Below are 20579 nucleotides of genomic sequence, written 5' to 3' on the forward strand. Positions count from 1 at the left end.
GAGCGTCTGCTAAATGACGTGAATATAAATGTAATGTAAATGTCAAGGGCAGGCAGAGGTCGGTAATCCAGGGCAGAGTCAGTAAGGTACAGAACGGCAGGTAGGTTCAGGGTCAGGGCAGGCAGAGTGGTCAACACCGTAAAAACTAGAAAAACTGGGGCTAGAGAGAAACAGGAGTATGAGAAAGAGGAGACAGAAGGCTGTGAGACAGAGGTTTAATCATTGATACATGAAAAGTGAATACGGAGGGTGCGGGGCAACAGAAGACGAACAGCAGAGGGGCTATGGATCAAAAAAATAGGGATAGGGCCGATAAAAAACGGGGGCAAAGTTTGTGGGACTTCACCCGAAGGGGCAGATACCAAGTGGACAGCCATACCCTCTGCCCAAGACGATAACGGGGAGCCGGGGTCCGGTGGCGCTCCGTCTGTCGTCGATACCTGGAGGTGGTCTTGAGAAGAGCAGACCGGACTCTCTTCCAGGTACGGCGACAGCGGCGGACGAACATCTGGGCCGAGGGTATGTTGACCTCTTCTTCTTGCTCAGGGAAGAGCGAAGGCGAGAGACCAGGGGCTGAGTAGGGGAGGGTGTTGCGTGCGTATTTTACCCACACGAGTTGCTGGTGGAGGACAGGCTGGCCGACGACCCAATGAAGGTGCAGAATGCCTTCCAGAACCGGGATGAGAACTGAGGACCACGGTCGGAGACCGTGTCCACCGGAAGTTCATGGATCCGGAAGACGTGGTGCTACATGATCCGGGCTGTCTCCTTGGCAGAGGGTAGCTTGGGAAGGGGAATGAAATGGGTGGCTTTGGAAAACCTGTCCACCACCGTGAGGATAGTGGTGTTGCCATCAGACAGAGGGAGACCAGTGACGAAGTCCAGGGATATATGTGACCAGGGACGGTGAGGGACAGGAAGAGGTTGAAGGAGGCCAGCCAGAGCTTGCTGAGGAGTCTTATTCTGTGCACAGACAGTTCAGGCGGCGATGAAAGTGGAGACGTCAGGGACCATGGTGTGGAGACGTGGAGACGTCAGGGACCACCAAAAGTGTTGTCACACAAAGGCCAGGGACCGACGGGAGCCAGGCAAGCCTGGAGGAATGAGCCCATTCAAAGACCAGGGAGCGGGCAGCGTCGGGGTCCGGCTGGGAACGCAGAGCCTCAGGGACCAGGTTCTCTATTCCCCAGATGAGTGTAGCCAACAGACACAAGGTAGGAAGGATGGTCTCAGGGTCCGAGGGTGTAGCAGCGGGGCTATAGCAGCGTGAAAGCGCATCCGGCTTAACATTCTTGGACCCCTGGCGGTAGGAGATGGTAAAGTTAAACCGGGTGAACAGCAGGGCCCATCGAGCTTGCCTGGAGTTGAGACACTTGGCGGTGCGGAGATATTCCAGGTTCTTGTGATCCGCCTCCACTCCTCCAATGCCATATTCACCGTGAGTAGTTCTCGATTCCCCACATCATAATTCCTCTCCATGGAGTTAAGACGATGGGAGAAGAAGGCGCAGGGATGGAGCTTAAGGTCCAGGGCAGAACGCTGGGACAGGACGCCGACATCCGAAGCGTCTACCTCCACCACGAACTGACGGGACGGGTCCGGATGGATTAATATGGGAGCTATGGTGAAGCTGTGTTTAAGGTCCAGGAACGCCCGGTCAGCAGCTGGGGACCACGTGAACAGGACCTTGGGGGAGGTCAGTGCTGAAAGGGGGGAATTCAGGGTGCTGTAACCAGGGTGCTGTAACCAGGGTGATGTAACCAGGGTGCTGTAACCCCAGATAAAACTGCGATAGAAATGAGCAAATCCTAAGAAGCGTTGCAGCTGCACTCTGGATGTGGGTTGGGGCCAATCCACCACCGCTCTCACCTTTCCGGGATCCATCTGCACATTACCAGCAGCGATGATTTATCCAAGGAAGGAGATGGTGGAGCGATGGAATTCGCATTTTCCTGCTTTGTCAATAAAGCTGGTTCTCCAGGAGCCGCTGGAAGACCTGTGGACGTGGAGAACGTGTTCTTGAGCTGAGCGGGAAAAGACGAGGATGTCGTCGAGGTAGACAAACACGAACCGGTTCAACATGTCGCGGAGAATGTCGTTAACCAGGGCCTGGAACACAGAAGGAGCGTTGGTCAGACTGAATGGCATCACCAGGTATTCGTAGTGTCCGCTAGCAGTGTTGAAGGCTGTCTTCCACTCGTCACCTTCCCGTATCCGCAGCAGATGGTAGAAGTTCCGCAGCTCTAACTTAGAGAAAATAGTGGCCCCCTGGAGTGGCTTGAATGCCGAGGCGATTAGTGGTAGCGGGTAGCGGTTCTTAACCGTGATGTCATTAAGGCCTCGGTAGTTGATGCACGGACACAGGGTTTTGTCCCTCTTCTCCAAAAAGAAGAAACCTGCGCCGGTGGGAGAGGCAGAAGGACGGATACACCCTGCAGCCAGGAAGTCCTCGATGTACGTCTCCATAGCCTTGGTCTCCGGACCCGACAGTGAATACAGCCGTCCCTGGGGTGGTGTAGTGCCCGGGAGAAGGTCGATCCCGCAGTCATAGTTTCGATGCGAAGCGAAGTGGCCCGGACCTTGCTGAAAACCTCCCGGAGGTCCTGGTACTCCGCAGGAATGACGGAGAGGTCCGAGGCTTCTTCCGAGCACACAGGAAGATGTCCGGGGCAGGCGGCGCCGACTTCAGGCAATGGGTGTGGCAGAACGGGCTCCAGCCCATGATAGCACCAGCAGTTGTTGTGGAAAATAATCACTATACTTTATTAAAAATCTAAGTTCTTCCAGAGTTTTTGTAGAATCAAGATTTGACTTTATTTCAATTCAACAAAGCCCGTGCTGTTCTGCAGAGTAGCCCACTTTTCTCTCTCTCTCTTCCCCAGCTATACAGTCCCATTCACATCTCTTCTAGCTCAAAATCCCTCCCTCTTCAGTTTCCCGCTCTCTATCACTCCGCCCACTTCCTTTGTCTACAAAGGCGGCTAAATTCGACTTTCATTCAGTTCAGAATCAATAGTAATACAATCAATCAATCCCTTATCTTGCAAAAACACTTATGTTTAGTTTAAACTCTGTTCAACCCCGGCTCTCCCGGGCTTGACCTGAAGACTGATTGTTGGACATGACAGGTCCATACTTAATCTTTCAAACATACACAAACCCCACCCCATCATGCTGTAATCAATCAAGACGATAGCCAAGGAGAGACAAAGATTTAGCCTGAACTCTGTTCAACCCTGGCCGCTCTTTCCACTTTGTTTGAGGAGAGAGGCAAAAGGCCACAGTCTGGTTTCAGTCTCTGATGAAGTAGGACAGCCATGGATTTAAGTAAGAACGAGCAATTCGACCCGAGGTCAGATTCCCACTTCACACACACACAGTGAAATGACCCAATTAAGTTATTGCCTAGCAACAGAGAATTCTAACTATATTTTCGTGATTAACTCAGTTTTATCTCATAGTCCACTAAAAAATCTACCTCACAGTTCAGTTGATAAGGGAATTGTGTCGCTGGAGCCAAGAAAACCCCAATACCACGGGAACCTGAGGAGACTTGATGAGCTGCATTCCCTGACACTCGCGGGTTGATAGGAGGATTAGTGTGGGTGACTCTGCCTATAGAGTGCCCATCCAGCTCTCTAAGGTCCATGGGAATGGAGAGGGGCTGAGTGGGGATGCCCAGATCTGACACCAGGGTAGCGTCCATGAAACTCTCATCGGCCCCAGAGGTCTGATTCCGGGGACTTCTGGGATTCCTCGGAGGCGAGGTGGGATCATTGGGCGAGTGGGACCGGAATCAGACCTCTTCTCCCTCCTACATTCCCATAGCTGCCCATCGATCCGGATGGTCAAGGCAATGAGTGAGTCGAGATCCGTAGGCAGCTCCCGGACTGTGAACTCGTCTTTAATCTCCTCCAATAATCCATGAAAGAACGTGTCGAACAGGGATTCAGGTTCCAGGCACTCTCGGAAGCCAATGTGCGGAAATCAACTTCATAGTCCGCTTCACTGCGGGAGTCTTGACGAAGCTGGAGTAACTTCCGGGCAGCCTCTCTCCCAAACCTTTTTCACCTCAGCCACAAACTCCTCCATACTGAAGCACACGGCAGATTGCTGTTCCCACACCACCGTAGCCCAGGCGAGAGCCTTCCCGGACATTATGAGGTGCGCTATCTTCGAGCAGTCCGAGGGGAAGGACGAGGGCTGCAGCTCGAAGATGTGGAAACACTGGGAGAGAAATGCTCGACAGGTTCCTGACTCTCCAGCGAAGCGTTGCGGAGGAGGTAAGCGAGGTTCTCGGGAAGCCGGGGTGGCCTGGAGAGACGCGCTGCTGACAGCGGAGTTACTGAGGGGCTGGGAGGTTACTGTCATGGCCGGCTGCCTAACAGATAATCAGCGGAATTGCTCCAGCAATGTTTTCAAGACACGGTCATGGCATTCCGCCAAGGTCTGGAATCCTTCCATAAGACCTCGAAGTAACTCCTCGTGCCTCCCAATGGTGGCTCCTTGGGAGGAGACGGCGTGGCGGAGCTGGTCCGAGTCTGCTGGGTCAGTCATGGCCGGTTCGCACAATCAGAACTCAGGATAAGACCCAGATGCAGACCGTTCGAATCACAGATGTTTCATAACAAAACAGGGGGCAGGCAGACGACAGGTCAAGGGTGTGTGTGTGTGTCCAGTGTTTGTGTCCAGTGTGTATGTGTGTCCAGTGTGTGTGTGTGTCCAGTGTGTGTGTGTGTCCAGTGTGTGTGTGTGTGTCCAGTGTGTATGTGTGTCCAGTGTGTGTTGTGTGTCCAGTGTGAGTGTGTCCAGTGTGTGTGTCAAGAGTTTGTGTGTTTGTGTCCAGTATATGAGTTCGGTATATGTGTATGTGTGTGTGTCCAGTGTGTGTGTCCAGTGTGTTTGTGTTTCCAGTGTGTGTGTATGTGTGTGTGTGTGTGTGTGTGTGTGTGTGTCCAGTCAGTGTGTGTGTGTCGAGTGTGTCTGTGTCCAGTGTGTGTGTGTGTTTCCAGTTTGTGTGTGTGTGTGTGTGTGTGTGTGTGTGTCCAGTCAGTGTGTGTGTGTCCAGTGTGTGTGTGTGTGTGTGTGTCCAGTGTGTGTGTGTGTGTGTGTGTGTGTGTGTCCAGTGTGTGTGTCTTTGTCCAGTGTGCGTGTGTGTCCAGTGTGTGTGTGTGTGTGTGTTTGTCCAGTGTCCAGTGTGTCCAGTGTGTGTGTATGGGAGTGTGTATGGGTGTGTGTCCAGTGTGTGTGTGTGTCCAGTATGTGTGTGTTTGTCCAGTGTGTGTGTCTGTCCAGTGTGTGTATGTTTGTCCAGCGTGTATGTGTGTCCAGTGTCTGTGTTTATGGATCCAGTGTGTGTGTGTGTGTGTTTTCAGTGTGTGTGTGTCCAGTGTGTACGTGTGTGTGTGTCCAGTGTGTGTGTCCTGTGTGTGTGTGTGTGTGTATGAGTGTGTGTGTCCTGTGTGTGTGTGTGTGTTCAGTGTGTATGTCCAGTGTGTGTGTGTGTTTAGTGTGTGTGTGTTCAGTGTGTTTGTGTCCAGTGTGTGTGTGTGTGTGTGTCCAGTGTGTGTGTGTGTCCGTGTGTCCAGTGTGTGTGTGTGTCCAGTGTGTGTGTGTGTGTGTCAGTGTTACCATGGTAGAAGGACAGAGTGCCGGCTGGCCAGTCCAGATACACTCCTACTCTGTGGGAGCTGGAGGAGGGGACGTCTATGGTAGTGGACTTATTATTGTGCCTGGCAGAGTAACTGTTGTCAGAGCAGAGCAGACTCCAGGACTTGTCATTACCTCCAATCAGACAGTCCTCAAGCCTTCCTCTCCTGCTGATTCCTTTATATGTCACTCCTATATCAACCCTGCTCCCACTCCACTCTATAATGTATGGTAATATAAAACGCACTTATTCCCATTAATTAACACACACACATCCTGAACACACACACACACACACACTGAACACACACACACACACACACAAACACACACACACACACTGAACACACACACACACACAGGACACACACACACATCCTGAACAAACACACACATCCTGAACACACACACACACACACACCTGTATGCATGCAAGCATGAACACACACACACACACACACACACACACATTTCTAATGTAACAGGAATACGCCACACACATACACAGACACACACATTGTCAAAGCAACTCTTTGTAAACTTTGGTGTCCCTGATTTCTGCTTCTGTAGAACTACAGCTAATATTTAATATGACCAAGTAAGTAATGATGGTGGTCTTTGACTTTGACTTCACTTGAATTAATACTTATTCTTAGTCATATTCTTCCCAGCAGTCAACACTCACATTTTTTAAGTCCAGGTTTCATTGTGTTCTCTCCACCATGTTCCACACTGTAGGTAAGCAGAAGAACAGACAGTCATTGAGGGATACTCTCTCACACACACACACACACAAACACACAAACAAACACACACACACACACACACACACACACACACACACACACACACACACACACACACACACACACACACACACACACACACACACACAGTCAGCATAAAACTTTGTGTGTGTCCAGTGTGTGTTTGTTTGTGTGTGTTTGTGTGTCCAGTGTATGTGTGTGTGTGTGTGTCCAGTGTGTGTGTGTGTGTGTGTCCAGTGTGTGTGTGTGTCCAGTGTTTGTGTGTGTGTGTGTGTGTCCAGTGTGTGTGTGTGTGTGTGTGTGTGTGTGTGTGTGTGTGTGTGTGTGTCCAGTGTGTGTGTGTGTGTCCAGTGTGTGTAGGTCCAGTGTGTGTGTGTGTGAATGTCCAGTGTGTGTGTGTCCAGTGTGTGTGTGTGTGTGTGTTCAGTGTGTGTGTGTCCAGTGTGTGTGTGTGTATGGGTCCAGTGTGTGTGTTTGTGTGTCCAGTGTGTGTGTGTGTGTTTCCAGTGTGTGTGTGTGTGTGTCCAGTGTGTGTGTGTGTGTGTGTGTGTGTGTGTGTGTGTGTGTGTGTGTCCAGTGTGTGTGAGCGTGTCCAGTGTGTGTAGGTCCAGTGTGTGTGTGTGTGTGTGTGTGTGTGTGTGTGTGTGTGTGTGTGGTTCCAGTGTGTGGGTCCAGTGTGTGTACATTATGTGTCTCCAGTTTGTGTGTGTGTTTGTCCAGTGTACGTGTCCAGTGTGTGTGTGTGTGTGTGTGTGTGTGTCCAGTGTGTGTGTCTGTGTCCAGTGTGTGTGTGTGTGTCCAGTGTGTGTGTGTTTGTGTGTGTTTGTCTGTGTCCAATGTGTGTGTGTGTGTATGTGTGTGTGTGTGTGTGTGTGTGTGTGTCCAGTGTGTGTGTGTGTGTCCACACACACTGGACAAACACAGACAAACACACACTGGACACACACACACACTGGACACACACACACTGGACACACACTGGACACACAAACATACTGGACACACACACACACCCACACTGGACACACACACATACACACTGGACACACACCCACACACACTGGACACACACACACACACACACACACACACACACACACACACACACACACACACACACACACACACACACACACACAACACTGGACACACACACACTGGACCCACACACTGGACCCACACACAGTCTTTATATAACTTAGTCCAAGTGGTGGTCAGAATGTTTGTCTTAACTAGCCTGATAACTCCAACATGTCTGATATGAACATTGACATAAACCCTCTACATACTTGAGTTTCTCCAGTCTGCAGTGTGGATCCTCCAGTCCAGCAGAGAGCAGTCTGACTCCTGAGTCTCCTGGGTGATTGTAGCTCAGGTCCAGCTCCCTCAGGTGTGAGGGGTTTGACTTCAGAGCTGAGACCAAAGAAGCACAGCCTTCCTCTGTGACTAGACAGCCTGACAGCCTGCAAAGAGTCAACTCATATTAAAACCACACTGCTATTCTTTGGTGGTGAAAATAGTGGCAGAATATTTTTTCAACATTTTCAGATATATCAGTGTCCTGAAACCTGCCATATCTATTCATATATTAATGTATCATTATTAGAAATTATCATAATATTGCTTGTAGAGAGAAAAATATGAAGTACAAATATTTGAGTAGACTGACCAGAGCAGTTTAAAAAGCAGTATCAGTCAAAAGACAGACAGTGAGGTATCAGATTTAGATTGTATTGAGTATACAGTCCACACCATATCTAGTTTGACAGTGAAGATAACATTTTAAATGTGGCTCTATACTCCAGCATTTTGGATTTGAGATCAGATGTTTTATATGAGATGACAGTATATAATGTCACCTTTTATTTGAGGGTATTTTAATACATATCTGTTTCACCGTTTAGAAATGAAAGCACTTTATGTATCTAGTCCCCCCATTTGAAGAAGTCATAAGTATTCTGACCAATTCACTTATAGAGTATTAAAGTAGTCAAAAGTTGAGTATTTGGTTGTAATCTCGTTGGTTGCATTTGCAGTTTGTTTTGGTTGTGTTTTGGGTTATGTTTTGCCCAACAGTAACTGAATGGTGGATGATGACTGGAGTAATTTTCTGTCTAAGTGAGTAGATAACATGTTTCTAAACACTACTAAATGAATCCTGATGATGCCATGATGAAGAAAAATCATGAATGACTCATGAATGATAATGAGTGAGAAAGTTACAGAGGCTACAACAAAACATGCTAACCTCTCACCATTACCAATAACAGAGGGGGTATGATCCTTGTTCCTCTGTAACTTTCTCATTAATCATCATTCACGATTCATTCATGATTATTCATAATCATGGTAGCATCCACATGAATGTAGAAGTGTTCAGAAACATCTTCTATTCTTACTGACAATACAAGTGAAGTGACTCCAAAATGACAGGACATTATTCACCATTCAGTTTCTATTGGGAAAAACATAATCCAAAACACAACCAAGACAAACTGCAAATGTATTCAACAAGTTTGTAGAATCACAAGCTTGATGTAATCACTGCAGGTAAGGAATATGGGACCAAATACTAAACTTATGACTACTTTAATACAATATAAGTGAATATGTCCAAATTATTACGACATATACAAATGGGAGAAATAGATACATAAAGTGATTTCATTTCTAAACGGTGAAACAGATATGTATTAAAATACCCTCAAATAAAAGGTGACATTATATACTGTCACCTAATATGAAACATTCTATCTCAAATCCAAAATGCTGGAGCATAGCACCAAATGTAAAACTGTAAGCTTCACTGTCCAAACACATATGGTGTGGACTATGTGTGCCTGGTAAACACATGTGGATCTGGTGAACAGTTATCACTTGTTGACCAACTACAGGAATACTGACCTCAGAGTCTCCAGTTTACAGTGGGGATTCCCCAGTCCAGCAGAGAGCAGCTTCACTCCTGAATCCTTCAGGTCATTGTTACTCAGATCCAGCTCTCTCAGGTGTGAGGGGTTTGACTTCAGAGCTGAGACCAGAGAAGCACAGCCTTCCTCTGTGACTAGACAGCCTGACAGCCTGCAAAGAGTCAAATCATATTAAAACCACACTGCTATTCTTTGGTGGTGAAAATAGAGTGGCAATATATTTTTTCAACACATTCAGATATATCAGTGTCCTGAAACCTGCCATGTCTATTCATAAATTAATGAATGTTTCATTATTAGAAATGATCATATATTGATTGTAGAGAGAAACATGTATATTACGAATATTTGAGTAGACTGACCAGAGCAGTTTAAAAAGCAGTATCAGTCAAAAGACAGACAGTGAGGTATCAGATTTAGATTGTATTGAGTATACAGTCCACACTATATCTATTTTCACAGTAAAGCTAACATTTTAAATGTGGCTCTGTACTCCAGCATTTTGGATTTCAGATGAAATGTTTCATATGAGGTGACAGTATATAATGTCACCTTTTATTTGAGAATATTTTAATACATATCTGTTTCACCGTTTAGAAATAAAAGCACTTTTTGTATCTAGTCCCCCATTTGAAGAAGTCATAAGTATTCTGACCAATTCACTTATAGTGTATTAAAGTAGTCAAAAGTTTAGTATTTGGTTCCAAACTTGTTGGTTGCATTTGCAGTTTGTTTTGGTTGTGTTTTGGGTTATGTTTTGTCCAATAGTAACTGAATGGTGGATGATGACTGGAGTACTTTTCTATCTAAGTGAGTAGATAACATGTTTCTAAACACTACTAAATTAATCCTAATGATGCCTTGATTAATAAAAATCCTGAATGAATCATGAATAATAATGAATGAGAAAGTTACAGAGGCTACAACAAAACATGCTAACCTCTCACCATTAACATCAAATAAAAGGTGACATTCTGTACTGTTGCCTAATATGAAGCATTCTATCTCAAATCCAAAATGCTGGAGCGTAGCACCAAATGTAAAACTGTAAGCTTCACTGTCCAAACACATATGGTGTGGACAATGTGTGCCTGGTAAACACATGTGGATCTGGTGAACAGTTATCACTTGTTGACCAACTACAGGAATACTGACCTCAGAGTCTCCAGTTTACAGTGGGGATTCCCCAGTCCAGCAGAGAGCAGCTTCACTCCTGAATCCTTCAGGTCATTGTTACTCAGATCCAGCTCTCTCAGGTGTGAGGGGTTTGACTTCAGAGCTGAGACCAGAGAAGCACAGCCTTCCTCTGTGACTCCACAGCCTGACAGCCTGCAAAGAGATCATCATGATTTCACAAATACACTGTTAATTTAACACCAGTAGTGTAGAAGGACATTGGCAGATGCATTTGGTTTATTCTCTTAAACAACATATAGATTCATCTTCCGTCTCCTAGAATTGTATGCTCATATTGTTATACTGAAGTGAACATCAATGCATTGATTCAATATGTTTTTCAATAATACATATATTTCTCTAAACTGAATATTTCTTCCTGATGATTAGTACTTAAATGTCATGTTATGTACTCACAGAGCAGCTCTGGAGACTTTGACCACTGGCAGCAGCCTCAGAAGACCTTCCTCTGATCTGGAGTATTTCTTCAGGTCAAACACATCCAGCTCCTTTTCTGAAGTCAGCAACACAAAGACCAGAGCTGAGCACTGTGCAGGTGACAGTTCTTCTTCTGAGAGACTTCCTGAGCTCAGGTAGCTTTGGATATCCTCCTCTAGAGAATGGTCATTCAGTTCATTCAGACAATGGAACAGATTGATGCACCTCTCTGGAGAGGGATTCTCCCTGATCTTCTCCTTGATGTACTTGACTGTTTCTTCATGGCTCTGTGAGCTGCTTCTTGTCTTTGTCAGTAGACCTCGTAAGTGCTTCTGATTGGACTCCAGTGAGAGGCCCAGAAGGAAGCGGAGGAACAGGTCCAGGTTTCCTGTCTCACTTTGTAAGGCTTTATCCACAGCACTCTTGTAGAAGGTAACTTTACGCTTGTGTCTGATCTTCACAGAAAAGTTGCTGGACGTTGATTGAGGTTCATCCATTAGATTCTCATTGTTGTTGATGAATGAGAGGAACACATATACAGCAGCCAGAAACTCCTGAATGCTCAGATGCACGAAGCAGTACACCTTGTCCTGGTACAGCCCACATTCCTCTTTAAAGAGCTGTGTGCACAATCCTGAGTACACTGAGGCTTCATTGACATCAATGCCAGCCTCTTTCAGGTCTTCTTCAAAGAAAATCAGATTGCCCTTCACAAGCTGTTGAAAAGCCAGTTTTCCCAGTGACAGAATGCTCTCTTTATTCCAGTGTGGACCTGTATCTTCTTTCCCAAGATACTTTTCATTCTTCTGTTTGGTATGAAACTCCACAAGGTGTGTGTACATCTCAGTCAGAGTCTTGGGCATCTCTTCTCTCTTATGTTTCAGCATGTGTTCAAGGACTATTGCAGAAATCCAACAGAAGACTGGAATGTGGCACATGATGTGGAGGCTCCTTGATGTCTTTATGTGTGATATGATTCTGCTGGCCAGGTCCTCATCACTGAATCTCTTCCTGAAGTACTCCTCCTTCTGTGGGTCATTGAACCCTCGTACCTCTGTCACCTGGTCAACACACCCTGAAGGGATCTGATTGGCTGCTGCAGGTCGGGTAGTTATCCAGAGGAGAGCAGAGGGAAGCAGATTTCCCTTGATGAGATTTGTCAGCAGAACATCCACTGAGGTTGACTCTGTGACTTCACAACAAATCTTGTTCTTCTGGAAGTCTAGGGGCAGTTGGCACTCATCCAGACCATCAAAGATGAACAGAACTTTGTACTTGTCGTAGTTGGAGATTCTTGATTCTTTGGTTTCCACTGAGAAGTGATTGAGAAGTTCAATGAAAGTCTTTTTTTTCTTTTTCATCGAATGTAGCTCCCGAAAAGGGAATGAAAAGACAAATTGGACATCCTGATTTGCTTTTCCTTCAGCCCAGTCCAGAATGAACTTCTGCACAGAGACTGTTTTTCCAATGCCAGCGACTCCCTTTGTCAGCACAGTTCTGATAAGTTTGTCTTGTCCAGTTAAGGGTTTGAAGATGTCGTTACATTTGATTGCAGTCTCTGGTCTTGCTTGTTTCCTGGTTGTTGTCTCAATCTGTCTCAGCTCATGTTCATTATTGACCTCTCCTGTTCCACCCTCTGTGATGTAGAGCTCTGTGTAGATCTTATTGAGAAGTGTTGGGTTTCCTTGTTTAGCGATCCCCTCAAATACACATTGAAACTTCTTCTTTAGATTAGATTTGAGTTCACGTTGAAGAATCACAGCACGCTCATCTGAATCTAGAAATAACACAGAGGATATTAATATTACATCTGTTTTAATGAAGTATAATCATTTATTCTCTTGTCTGTATAAATCTGTAAATGTTTTCATAATGCATTCCACACTGGTGTGACTGATTTATATCATTATTGGTATTATTGATGGCATTAATAATTTTCTCTCTCTCTCTCTCTCTCTCTCTCTCTCTCTCTCTCTCTCTCTCTCTCTCTCTCTCTCTCTCTCTCTCTCTCTCTCTCTCTCTCTCAATGAATCAACACAACACCTCCCTGCTGATACTTGATGAGGTCACTAGGTGTTGTGTTAAGGCTGCTACAATATCATTGAGTTACACAGCTACTTTAGCTGTACTTTAGCTACAGCTTTTAAATGTTTGTTCTAAAACAGCATTCAACATGAGGCAGACAGCTTTTACTTTTCTCCAGTGTGTCAGCAAGCTCCTTCTGGTTCATTTTCCTCAGGACGTGCAGTGTGATCTTCAGAGCCCCCTCTCTGGCACTGCTCTCCTGCTTCTCATCTTCAGCATCCACCACTTCCTTATCCTGCTTCTGACTCTCAAAGCCTTCTGGGAGTTCTGGACTAAGAATCCTCTTGAACATCTTCAGCTCGTTCTTCACAAATGTCATAATATTATCTTCAAGCAACTGAAATAAATCAAGTAAATCAGTTAAGCAAGAGACTAAATGCTTTCTCATTAACACATGAATGAATGATTGACAGATCAACTTTACTTGAGGTAAACGAAAACAAATATACATAACAGGACCACATACACTGAATATGGAGGCCAGGTCTGTTTGATGACTCTGGGAAGACTGACCACTGAGAATCTCTGACTCTGATCTCTCCTGTTGGTTTCTGTGGACAAAACATGAGATTACATCTCCTCATCCAGGGAGTGCACACACACACACACACACACACACACACACACACACACACACAGGGAGGGAATGTTGTGTTTGTTTAATATTGTTTCAGGACTATGAACATGGAAAAAAGGATTAGCCTATGGATTATGAAAACAACAAAAATAAATGGTAAAATGGAGAGGAGAAATTACTAGAGACAGTGTTGTTTAACTCACTGACCATGACCCATGAGTTCTTCTTACCTTTGTTCAGTAGAAAAGTCTCCCTCTCTAAAGTTTAGAGGTTGCATCATAGACCGGTCACTCTTCATGGACACACAGCTGGGTACAGGGGAGGCTGGTCTCTCCTGCTTGATTGGGCTTCAACACAACAGAGAAAAACATTACGTCTCTCATCTACTCTGAGCTCAGATGGGGAAACATAAGAAGAGTTTAATTACAAAACGCTATATATCCATTTTCAGAAATGTTCGTAAATTAGCTTCTATTGTTTAAAGAAATTATCAAATAAATGGTTGTGTTTTTTCACCATCTAGCCATTTTCACTAGCTAATAATGGCAAGGTGTTGTTCAATGACAGGCATGTGTTTGATTAAAATCAATCACTTATTGGCATCATTTCATTTGTTTGCAAAATGCTATATATCTAATTAACTCAAAGAAATAAGTAGTACTGCTAGGTTTTACACAGTTAAATGTAACAAATAACTACATTTTTAATAAAGAACTGTACAAATGATACACTTGTGACATCAATATTTAAATATATTTAAAAAATAATAATAAATACAGTAATATGAGATCTGTATGTAAAACATTTACATTTGATATTTTAGTCATTTAGCAGATGTTTTTGTCCAGGGCCTGGTATCCCAAAAGCATCTTAAGGCCAAGTTCATCATTAGAACCTTCGTAGGAGCATTGTTAAATCTCTGAGCTGTTTCCCAAAACCATCGTTATTAACGTTGCACTTGAAAACGCTCATGTTCTAACACCTGTCTCAGACCACTTGTAGAACAGCCAAGTGCGTCGTTAGATGCTTTTTTGCCCTCCCGCATCAATTTATACACAGAAGTGTCAAGGGGTGCTGAAGGTGGGTGTGGTGCATGAATCAAGCACAGGACGCAGAAGCTCAGTCCAAAAGACTTTAGTGCAATAATCACGTAGAAAATAAGCACAATAAGCCCGAAGGCGAAATCACGGCGCACACAGGCGTCAAACAAACGGCGCACTAACATGTGCGAAAACCCTCTCCAAACACTGGAGGGAAGTACGTAGCTCCAACACGAAAACAGAAGAGCAATCACACACAAAGACAAACACAACCAACGAGAACTAAATTGGACACTAACGAGGACTAACAAGACAGGTGTACAACATAAAGACAAAACCAAACGAACATGAAACAGCGATCAGTGGCAGCTAGTACTCCGGGGACGATGACCGCCGAAGCCTGCCCGAACCAGGAGGAGGAGCAGCCTCGGCCTAATCCGTGACAGTACCCCCCCCCTTGACGCGCGGAGGATGGTCCCGGTGGAACTCCGACAGGAGAGATGGGTCTAGGATGTCCCTCCGCGGCACCCAGCACCGCTCCTCCGGGCCGTACCCCCCCCACTCCACGAGATACTGGAGACACCCCATCCGGCGTCTGGAGTCCAAGATGGACCGAACGGTGTACGCCGGAGCCCCCTCGATGTCCAGTGGGGGCGGAGGAGTCTCTCCTATCTCATTGTCCTGGAGTGGACCAGCTACCACCGGCCTGAGAAGAGACACATGGAACGAGGGGTTAATATTCTTATACTCAACAGGTAGATGTAACCTATAACACACCTCGTTCAATCTTCTCAGGACTTTAAAGGGCCCCACAAACCGCCGACCCAGCTTCCGGCAGAGCAGGCGGAGGGGTAGGTTTCTGGTAGAGAGCCAGACTCGATCTCCGGGTGCGTACACCGGCCCCTCACTGCGGTGGAGATCGGCGCTCGCCTTGTGACGAAGGACGGCCCGCTGCAGGTGGACGTGGGCAGCGTTCCACGTCTCTTCCGAGCGCCTCATCCAATCATCCACCGCAGGGGCCTCGATCTGGCTCTGCTGCCACGGTGCCAGAACCGGCTGGTAACCTAACACACATTGGAAGGGGGTTAGGTTGGTAGAGGAGTACCGTGCCCACTCCTCAGGCTGGTCCTGGCAATACGACCTCAGAATCCTACCCACATCCTGGTTGACACGTTCTACCTGCCCGTTACTCTCCGGGTGGTACCCTGAGATAAGGCTAACCGAGACCCCCAAACGCTCCATGAACGCTCTCCAAACACGGAAGGTAAACTGGGGGCCTCAATCAGACACTATATCCTCGGGTACCCCGTAATGCTGGAAGACGTGGGTAAATAGGGCCTCAGCGGTCTGTAGGGCAGTAGGAAGACCGACATAGGGAGAAGACGACAGGCCTTTGAGAACCGGTCCACAAAGACCAGGATGGTGGTATTCCCCTGAGAGAGGTGAAGGTCTGTCACAAAATCCACCGAGAGGTGGGACCATGGTCGTTGTGGAACGGGCAGGGGTTGTAACTTACCCCTGGGCAGATGTCGGGGCGCCTTACACTGGGTGCACACCGAGCAGGAGGAGACATAAACCCTCAAATCCCTAGCCAAAGTAGGCCACCAGTATTTAGTGCTAAGGCAATGCACTGTCCGGCCAATACCCGGATGTCCAGAGGAGGGTGACGTGTGAGCCCAGTAAATGAGTCGATCCCGAATCTCGAGCGGAACGTACTTCCGACCCTCAGGACACTGTGGAGGGCTGGGGTCGGTACGCAACGCTCGCTCGATTTTTGGCATCGACCTCCCACACCACCGGTGCCACAAGGCAAGACTCCGGTAGTATGGGAGTAGGCTCAACGGACCTCTCCTCCCTGTCATACCGCCGGGACAGTGCATCTGCCTTACCATTCTGGGACCCAGGGATGTACGTGATTTTAAATACGAACCTGGTGAGTAACATACTCCATCGAGCCTGGCGAGGGTTCAGTCTCCTCGCTGCCCGGATGTACTCCAGGTTCCGATGGTCAGTCAAAATGAGGAAAGGGTGTTGAGCCCCCTCAAGCCAATGCCTCCACACCTTAAGGGCTTGAACTACAGCTAACAGCTCCCTGTCCCAACGTCATAGTTACACTCCGCTGGGCTGAGCTTTTTTGAGTAAAAAGCACAGGGGCGGAGTTTAGGTGGCGAGCCGGACCGTTGAGAGAGAACGGCCCCTATACCTGCCTCAGACGCGTCCACCTCAACCTGAAAGGGTAATGCGGGATCCGGATGCGCCAGCACCGGAGCCGACGTAAACAGGTCCTTCAGTCTCCTAAAGGCCCTGTCCGCATCAGCTGACCACTGCAGGCGCACCGGACCCCCTTTCAGAAGGGACGTGATGGGAGCTGCCACCTGTCCAAAACCCCGGATAAACCTCCGGTAGTAATTCGCAAAGCCCAAGAACTGCTGCACCTCTTTTACAGTGGTTGGGGTTTGCCAATTACGCACAGCGGACATACGATCCACCTCCATTCTCACCCCTGACGCGGACAACCGATAACCCAAAAAGGAGACCGACTCCTGGAAAAACAGACATTTCTCTGCCTTGACATATAGGTCGTGCTCCAACAGCCTCCTCAACACACGACGCACCAGGGTTACATGCTCGGCTCGGGTAGACGAGTACACCAGAATATCATCAATGTACACGACCACCCCTTGTCCCTGCATATCCCGGAAAATGTCATCTACGAAGGATTGGAAGACTGATGGAGCATTCATCAACCAATATGGCATGACAAGATACTCGAAATGACCTGACGTGGTACTAAACGCTGTCTTCCATTCGTCGCCCTCCCTAATGCGCACCAAGTTATGCGCGCTCCTGAGATCCAGTTTTGTGAAAAACCGCGCTCCATGCAATGACTCCGTCATGGTCGCAATCAGAGGGAGTGGATAACTGTATTTCACAGTAATCTGATTGAGACCACGGTAATCAATGCACGGGCGCAACCCTCCATCTTTCTTTTTCACAAAAAAGAAGCTCGAGGAGGCGGGAGAAGTGGAGGGCCGAATGTATCCCTGTCTCAAAGATTCGGCTATGTAAGTCTCCATAGCTTTTCTCTCCTCTTGAGACAAAGGATACACATGGCTCCGTGGGAGCGCTGCTCCTGCCTGGAGATCAATCGCACAATCCCCCTGTCTATGAGGAGGCAACTGCGTCGCCCTAGTCTTGCTAAACACGAGAGCTAAATCCCCATATTCAGGCGGAATATGCAGTGCGGGCACTTGGTTTGGACTTTCCACCGAAGTCGCCCCCACGGAAACACCCAGACATCGCCCCTCGCACTGAGCAGACCACCCATCGAGAGCCCTCTGTTGCCACGAAATAGCAGGGTTATGGGTGCTTAACCAGGGAATTCCCAGCACCACTGGGTACGTAGGAGAGTCGATCAGATACAGCTGTATAGTCTCTTCATGACCCCCCTGCGCACACATCCTAAGTGGCGCTGTGATCTCCCTAATTAACCCCGACCCCAACGGGCGGCTATCTAAGGCATGAACGGGAAAAGGTTTGTCAACAGGTAGGAGAGGGATCCCTAAATCTACACAAAACTTCCGATCAACAAAATTCCCAGCTGCGCCTGAATCAACTAGCGCCTTATGCTGGGAATGAGGTGCAACCTGTGGAAAACAAACAGGTATACAAAAGTGCGCAACAGAAAGCTCTGGGTAAGTGGGACGTCTACTCACCTGGGAGGCCCCCCCAGTGCGTGGCCTGTTGTCTTCTCCCCCGGAGAACCCTCCCCAGCACCTGGCCGCAGTGTGCCCTCCACGACCGCACTTGGTGCAGGAGACAGGCCCCCTCGGGCTCCTCCTCCTCCTTTCTCTAGCGCCGGCACCCCCGAGCTCCATAGGGCTCGGCTCGGAGGTGCCGGAGGGCGGATTGGACGGACCCCCCTCGGGACGTCCACGGGTGGCCAGCAGGGTGTCCAGACGGATGGACATATCGACCAACTGATCGAAGGAAAGATGGGTATCCCTGCAGGCCAACTCACGTTGAACGTCCTCCCGTAGGCTACATTGAAAATGGTCGATGAGGGCCCGTTCATTCCACCCTGCGTCCGCCTCTAGAGTCCGGAACTCTAGAGCAAATGCCTGTGCGCTCCTCCTCCCCTGTCTCAAGTGGACTAGATGCTCCCCCGCCGCTTTTCCCTCAGGTGGATGGTCGAACACGGCCTGGAAGCGACGGGAGAACTCGGTGTAGGAGATGGTGTTCATCTTCCTCCACTCGGCGTTAGCCCACTCCAACGCCTTGCCCGTGAGACAGGAGATGAGAGCGGAAACGCTCTCGTGTCCCGAGGGCACCGGGTGTACAGTGGCCAGGTAGAGCTCCACCTGCAGGAGGAACCCCTGACACCCGGCAGCTGTTCCGTCATACGCCCTCGGGAGCGAGAGCCGAATCCCCCTGGGTTCCGGACCTGGGACTGGTGGACCGGCCGATGGGGTTGGCAGGGTAGGTGGAGGCGTGGGTACCCTGCTGGCCTCCCATCGGTGCAAGGTGTTGATGACGTCCTGTAGAGCGGTCCCCAGTTGTCGTATCTGGTCATCTTGGCCGCGGACATGCTCCTCGAGCGACTCAGGCGTAACTGCAGATCCTGCTGATTCCATTCTGGTGTGTGATTCTGTCAAGGGGTGCTGAAGGTAGGTGTGGTGCATGAATCAAGCGCAGGACGCAGAAGCTCAGTCCAAAAGACTTTAGTGCAATAATCACGTAGAAAATAAGCACAATAAGCCCGAAGGCGAAATCACGGCGCACACAGGCGTCAAACAAACGGCGCACTAACATGTGCGAAAACCCTCTCCAAACACTGGAGGGAAGTACGTAGCTCCAACACGAAAACAGAAGAGCAATCACACACAAAGACAAACACAACCAACGAGAACTAAATAGGACACTAACGAGGACTAACAAGACACAGGTGTACAACATAAAGACAAAACCAAACGAACATGAAACATCGATCGGTGGCAGCTAGTACTCCGGGGACGACGACCGCCGAAGCCTGCCCGAACCAGGAGGAGGAGCAGCCTCGGCCGAAACCGTGACAAGAAGATCTCCGCTAAACATAGAATCACATGGTTTATCCGTCTCTCTGTGATCACCGATAAATTCATAACAAAGTTGACTACAAATACAAAGTTGCCAATGTCTTTGCAATTGATTCAAACAAGGGACGTATAAAATTTGCTTCAAATGAAAACCGAGATGACTGCATTACAATATAAACAGTAGGTGTCACACCCTGGCAATGGGACTCTAGTTGTTGAGCCAGGGTGTGTTTGTTCTATGTGGTGTGTTTCTATGTTGGGGGTTCTGGTTCGTTGTTTTCTATGTTTGCCTTAGTGACTCCCAATCAGAGGCAACGAGTGTCAGCTGTTCGTTGGTTGTCTCTGATTGGGAGCCATATTTAAACTGTCTGTTTTTCATTCGGGTTTGTGGGATTTTGTTCGTGTTGTATCCTTAGACGTCACGCATCGTTGTTTATTGTTTTGATCGTGTGATCATTTAATAAATATAATATGTTCACCTTCAACGCTGCGCATTGGTCCTCCTCATTAGACGATCGTGACAGTAGGCTGTAGGCCTATTTCAATCATATTGGAATATATTCCATGTTCAATATATTTAGATTTATTTTGCTACTTGTAGGCTACTGTCTGTAATTTGTCTCAATATATTTCATGATATGTAGCCTAACATGTGAACAATGATGTGCCGAATCTGTGATTTAGTGCATTTTTTATTGTGTAAGCATTAGAATAAACTACCTCAATATTTGCAGCCGTAGGTAGTAATATCTTTCTAGAAGCTGATCCATGGTCAGCATTGTGAAATAATTATAATTATAAGGAAAGATTTTAATGGAGAAAACTGATCAGAGAGCAGCGCTCCC

General features: G+C 47.5%; 2 protein-coding genes across 2 annotated transcripts in view; one reads left to right on the forward strand and one right to left on the reverse strand.

The window, feature by feature from the left end:
• Positions 1 to 20579, forward strand: part of LOC311142326 (NACHT, LRR and PYD domains-containing protein 3-like) — a 385235-nt gene that overhangs the window by 121050 nt on the left and 243606 nt on the right. The gene's annotated exons all lie outside the window — the stretch shown is intronic.
• LOC311141141 (NACHT, LRR and PYD domains-containing protein 3-like) overlaps positions 1 to 20579 on the reverse strand; it is an 80607-nt gene that overhangs the window by 7952 nt on the left and 52076 nt on the right. The window contains exons 14-21 of the mRNA XM_084176395.1: positions 13850 to 13966; positions 13509 to 13593; positions 13151 to 13379; positions 10937 to 12734; positions 10499 to 10672; positions 9321 to 9494; positions 7706 to 7879; positions 6335 to 6381 (exon numbers count right to left, since the gene is read on the reverse strand). Of these exons, the coding sequence (XP_084032521.1) occupies positions 6335 to 6381; positions 7706 to 7879; positions 9321 to 9494; positions 10499 to 10672; positions 10937 to 12734; positions 13151 to 13379; positions 13509 to 13593; positions 13850 to 13966 (2798 nt within the window). The remainder of the gene's footprint in view (positions 1 to 6334; positions 6382 to 7705; positions 7880 to 9320; positions 9495 to 10498; positions 10673 to 10936; positions 12735 to 13150; positions 13380 to 13508; positions 13594 to 13849; positions 13967 to 20579) is intronic.

The sequence above is a fragment of the Coregonus lavaretus genome (assembly GCF_964263955.1).
Source record: "Coregonus lavaretus genome assembly, chromosome: 2".
NCBI classification, from domain to species: Eukaryota; Metazoa; Chordata; class Actinopteri; order Salmoniformes; family Salmonidae; genus Coregonus; species Coregonus lavaretus.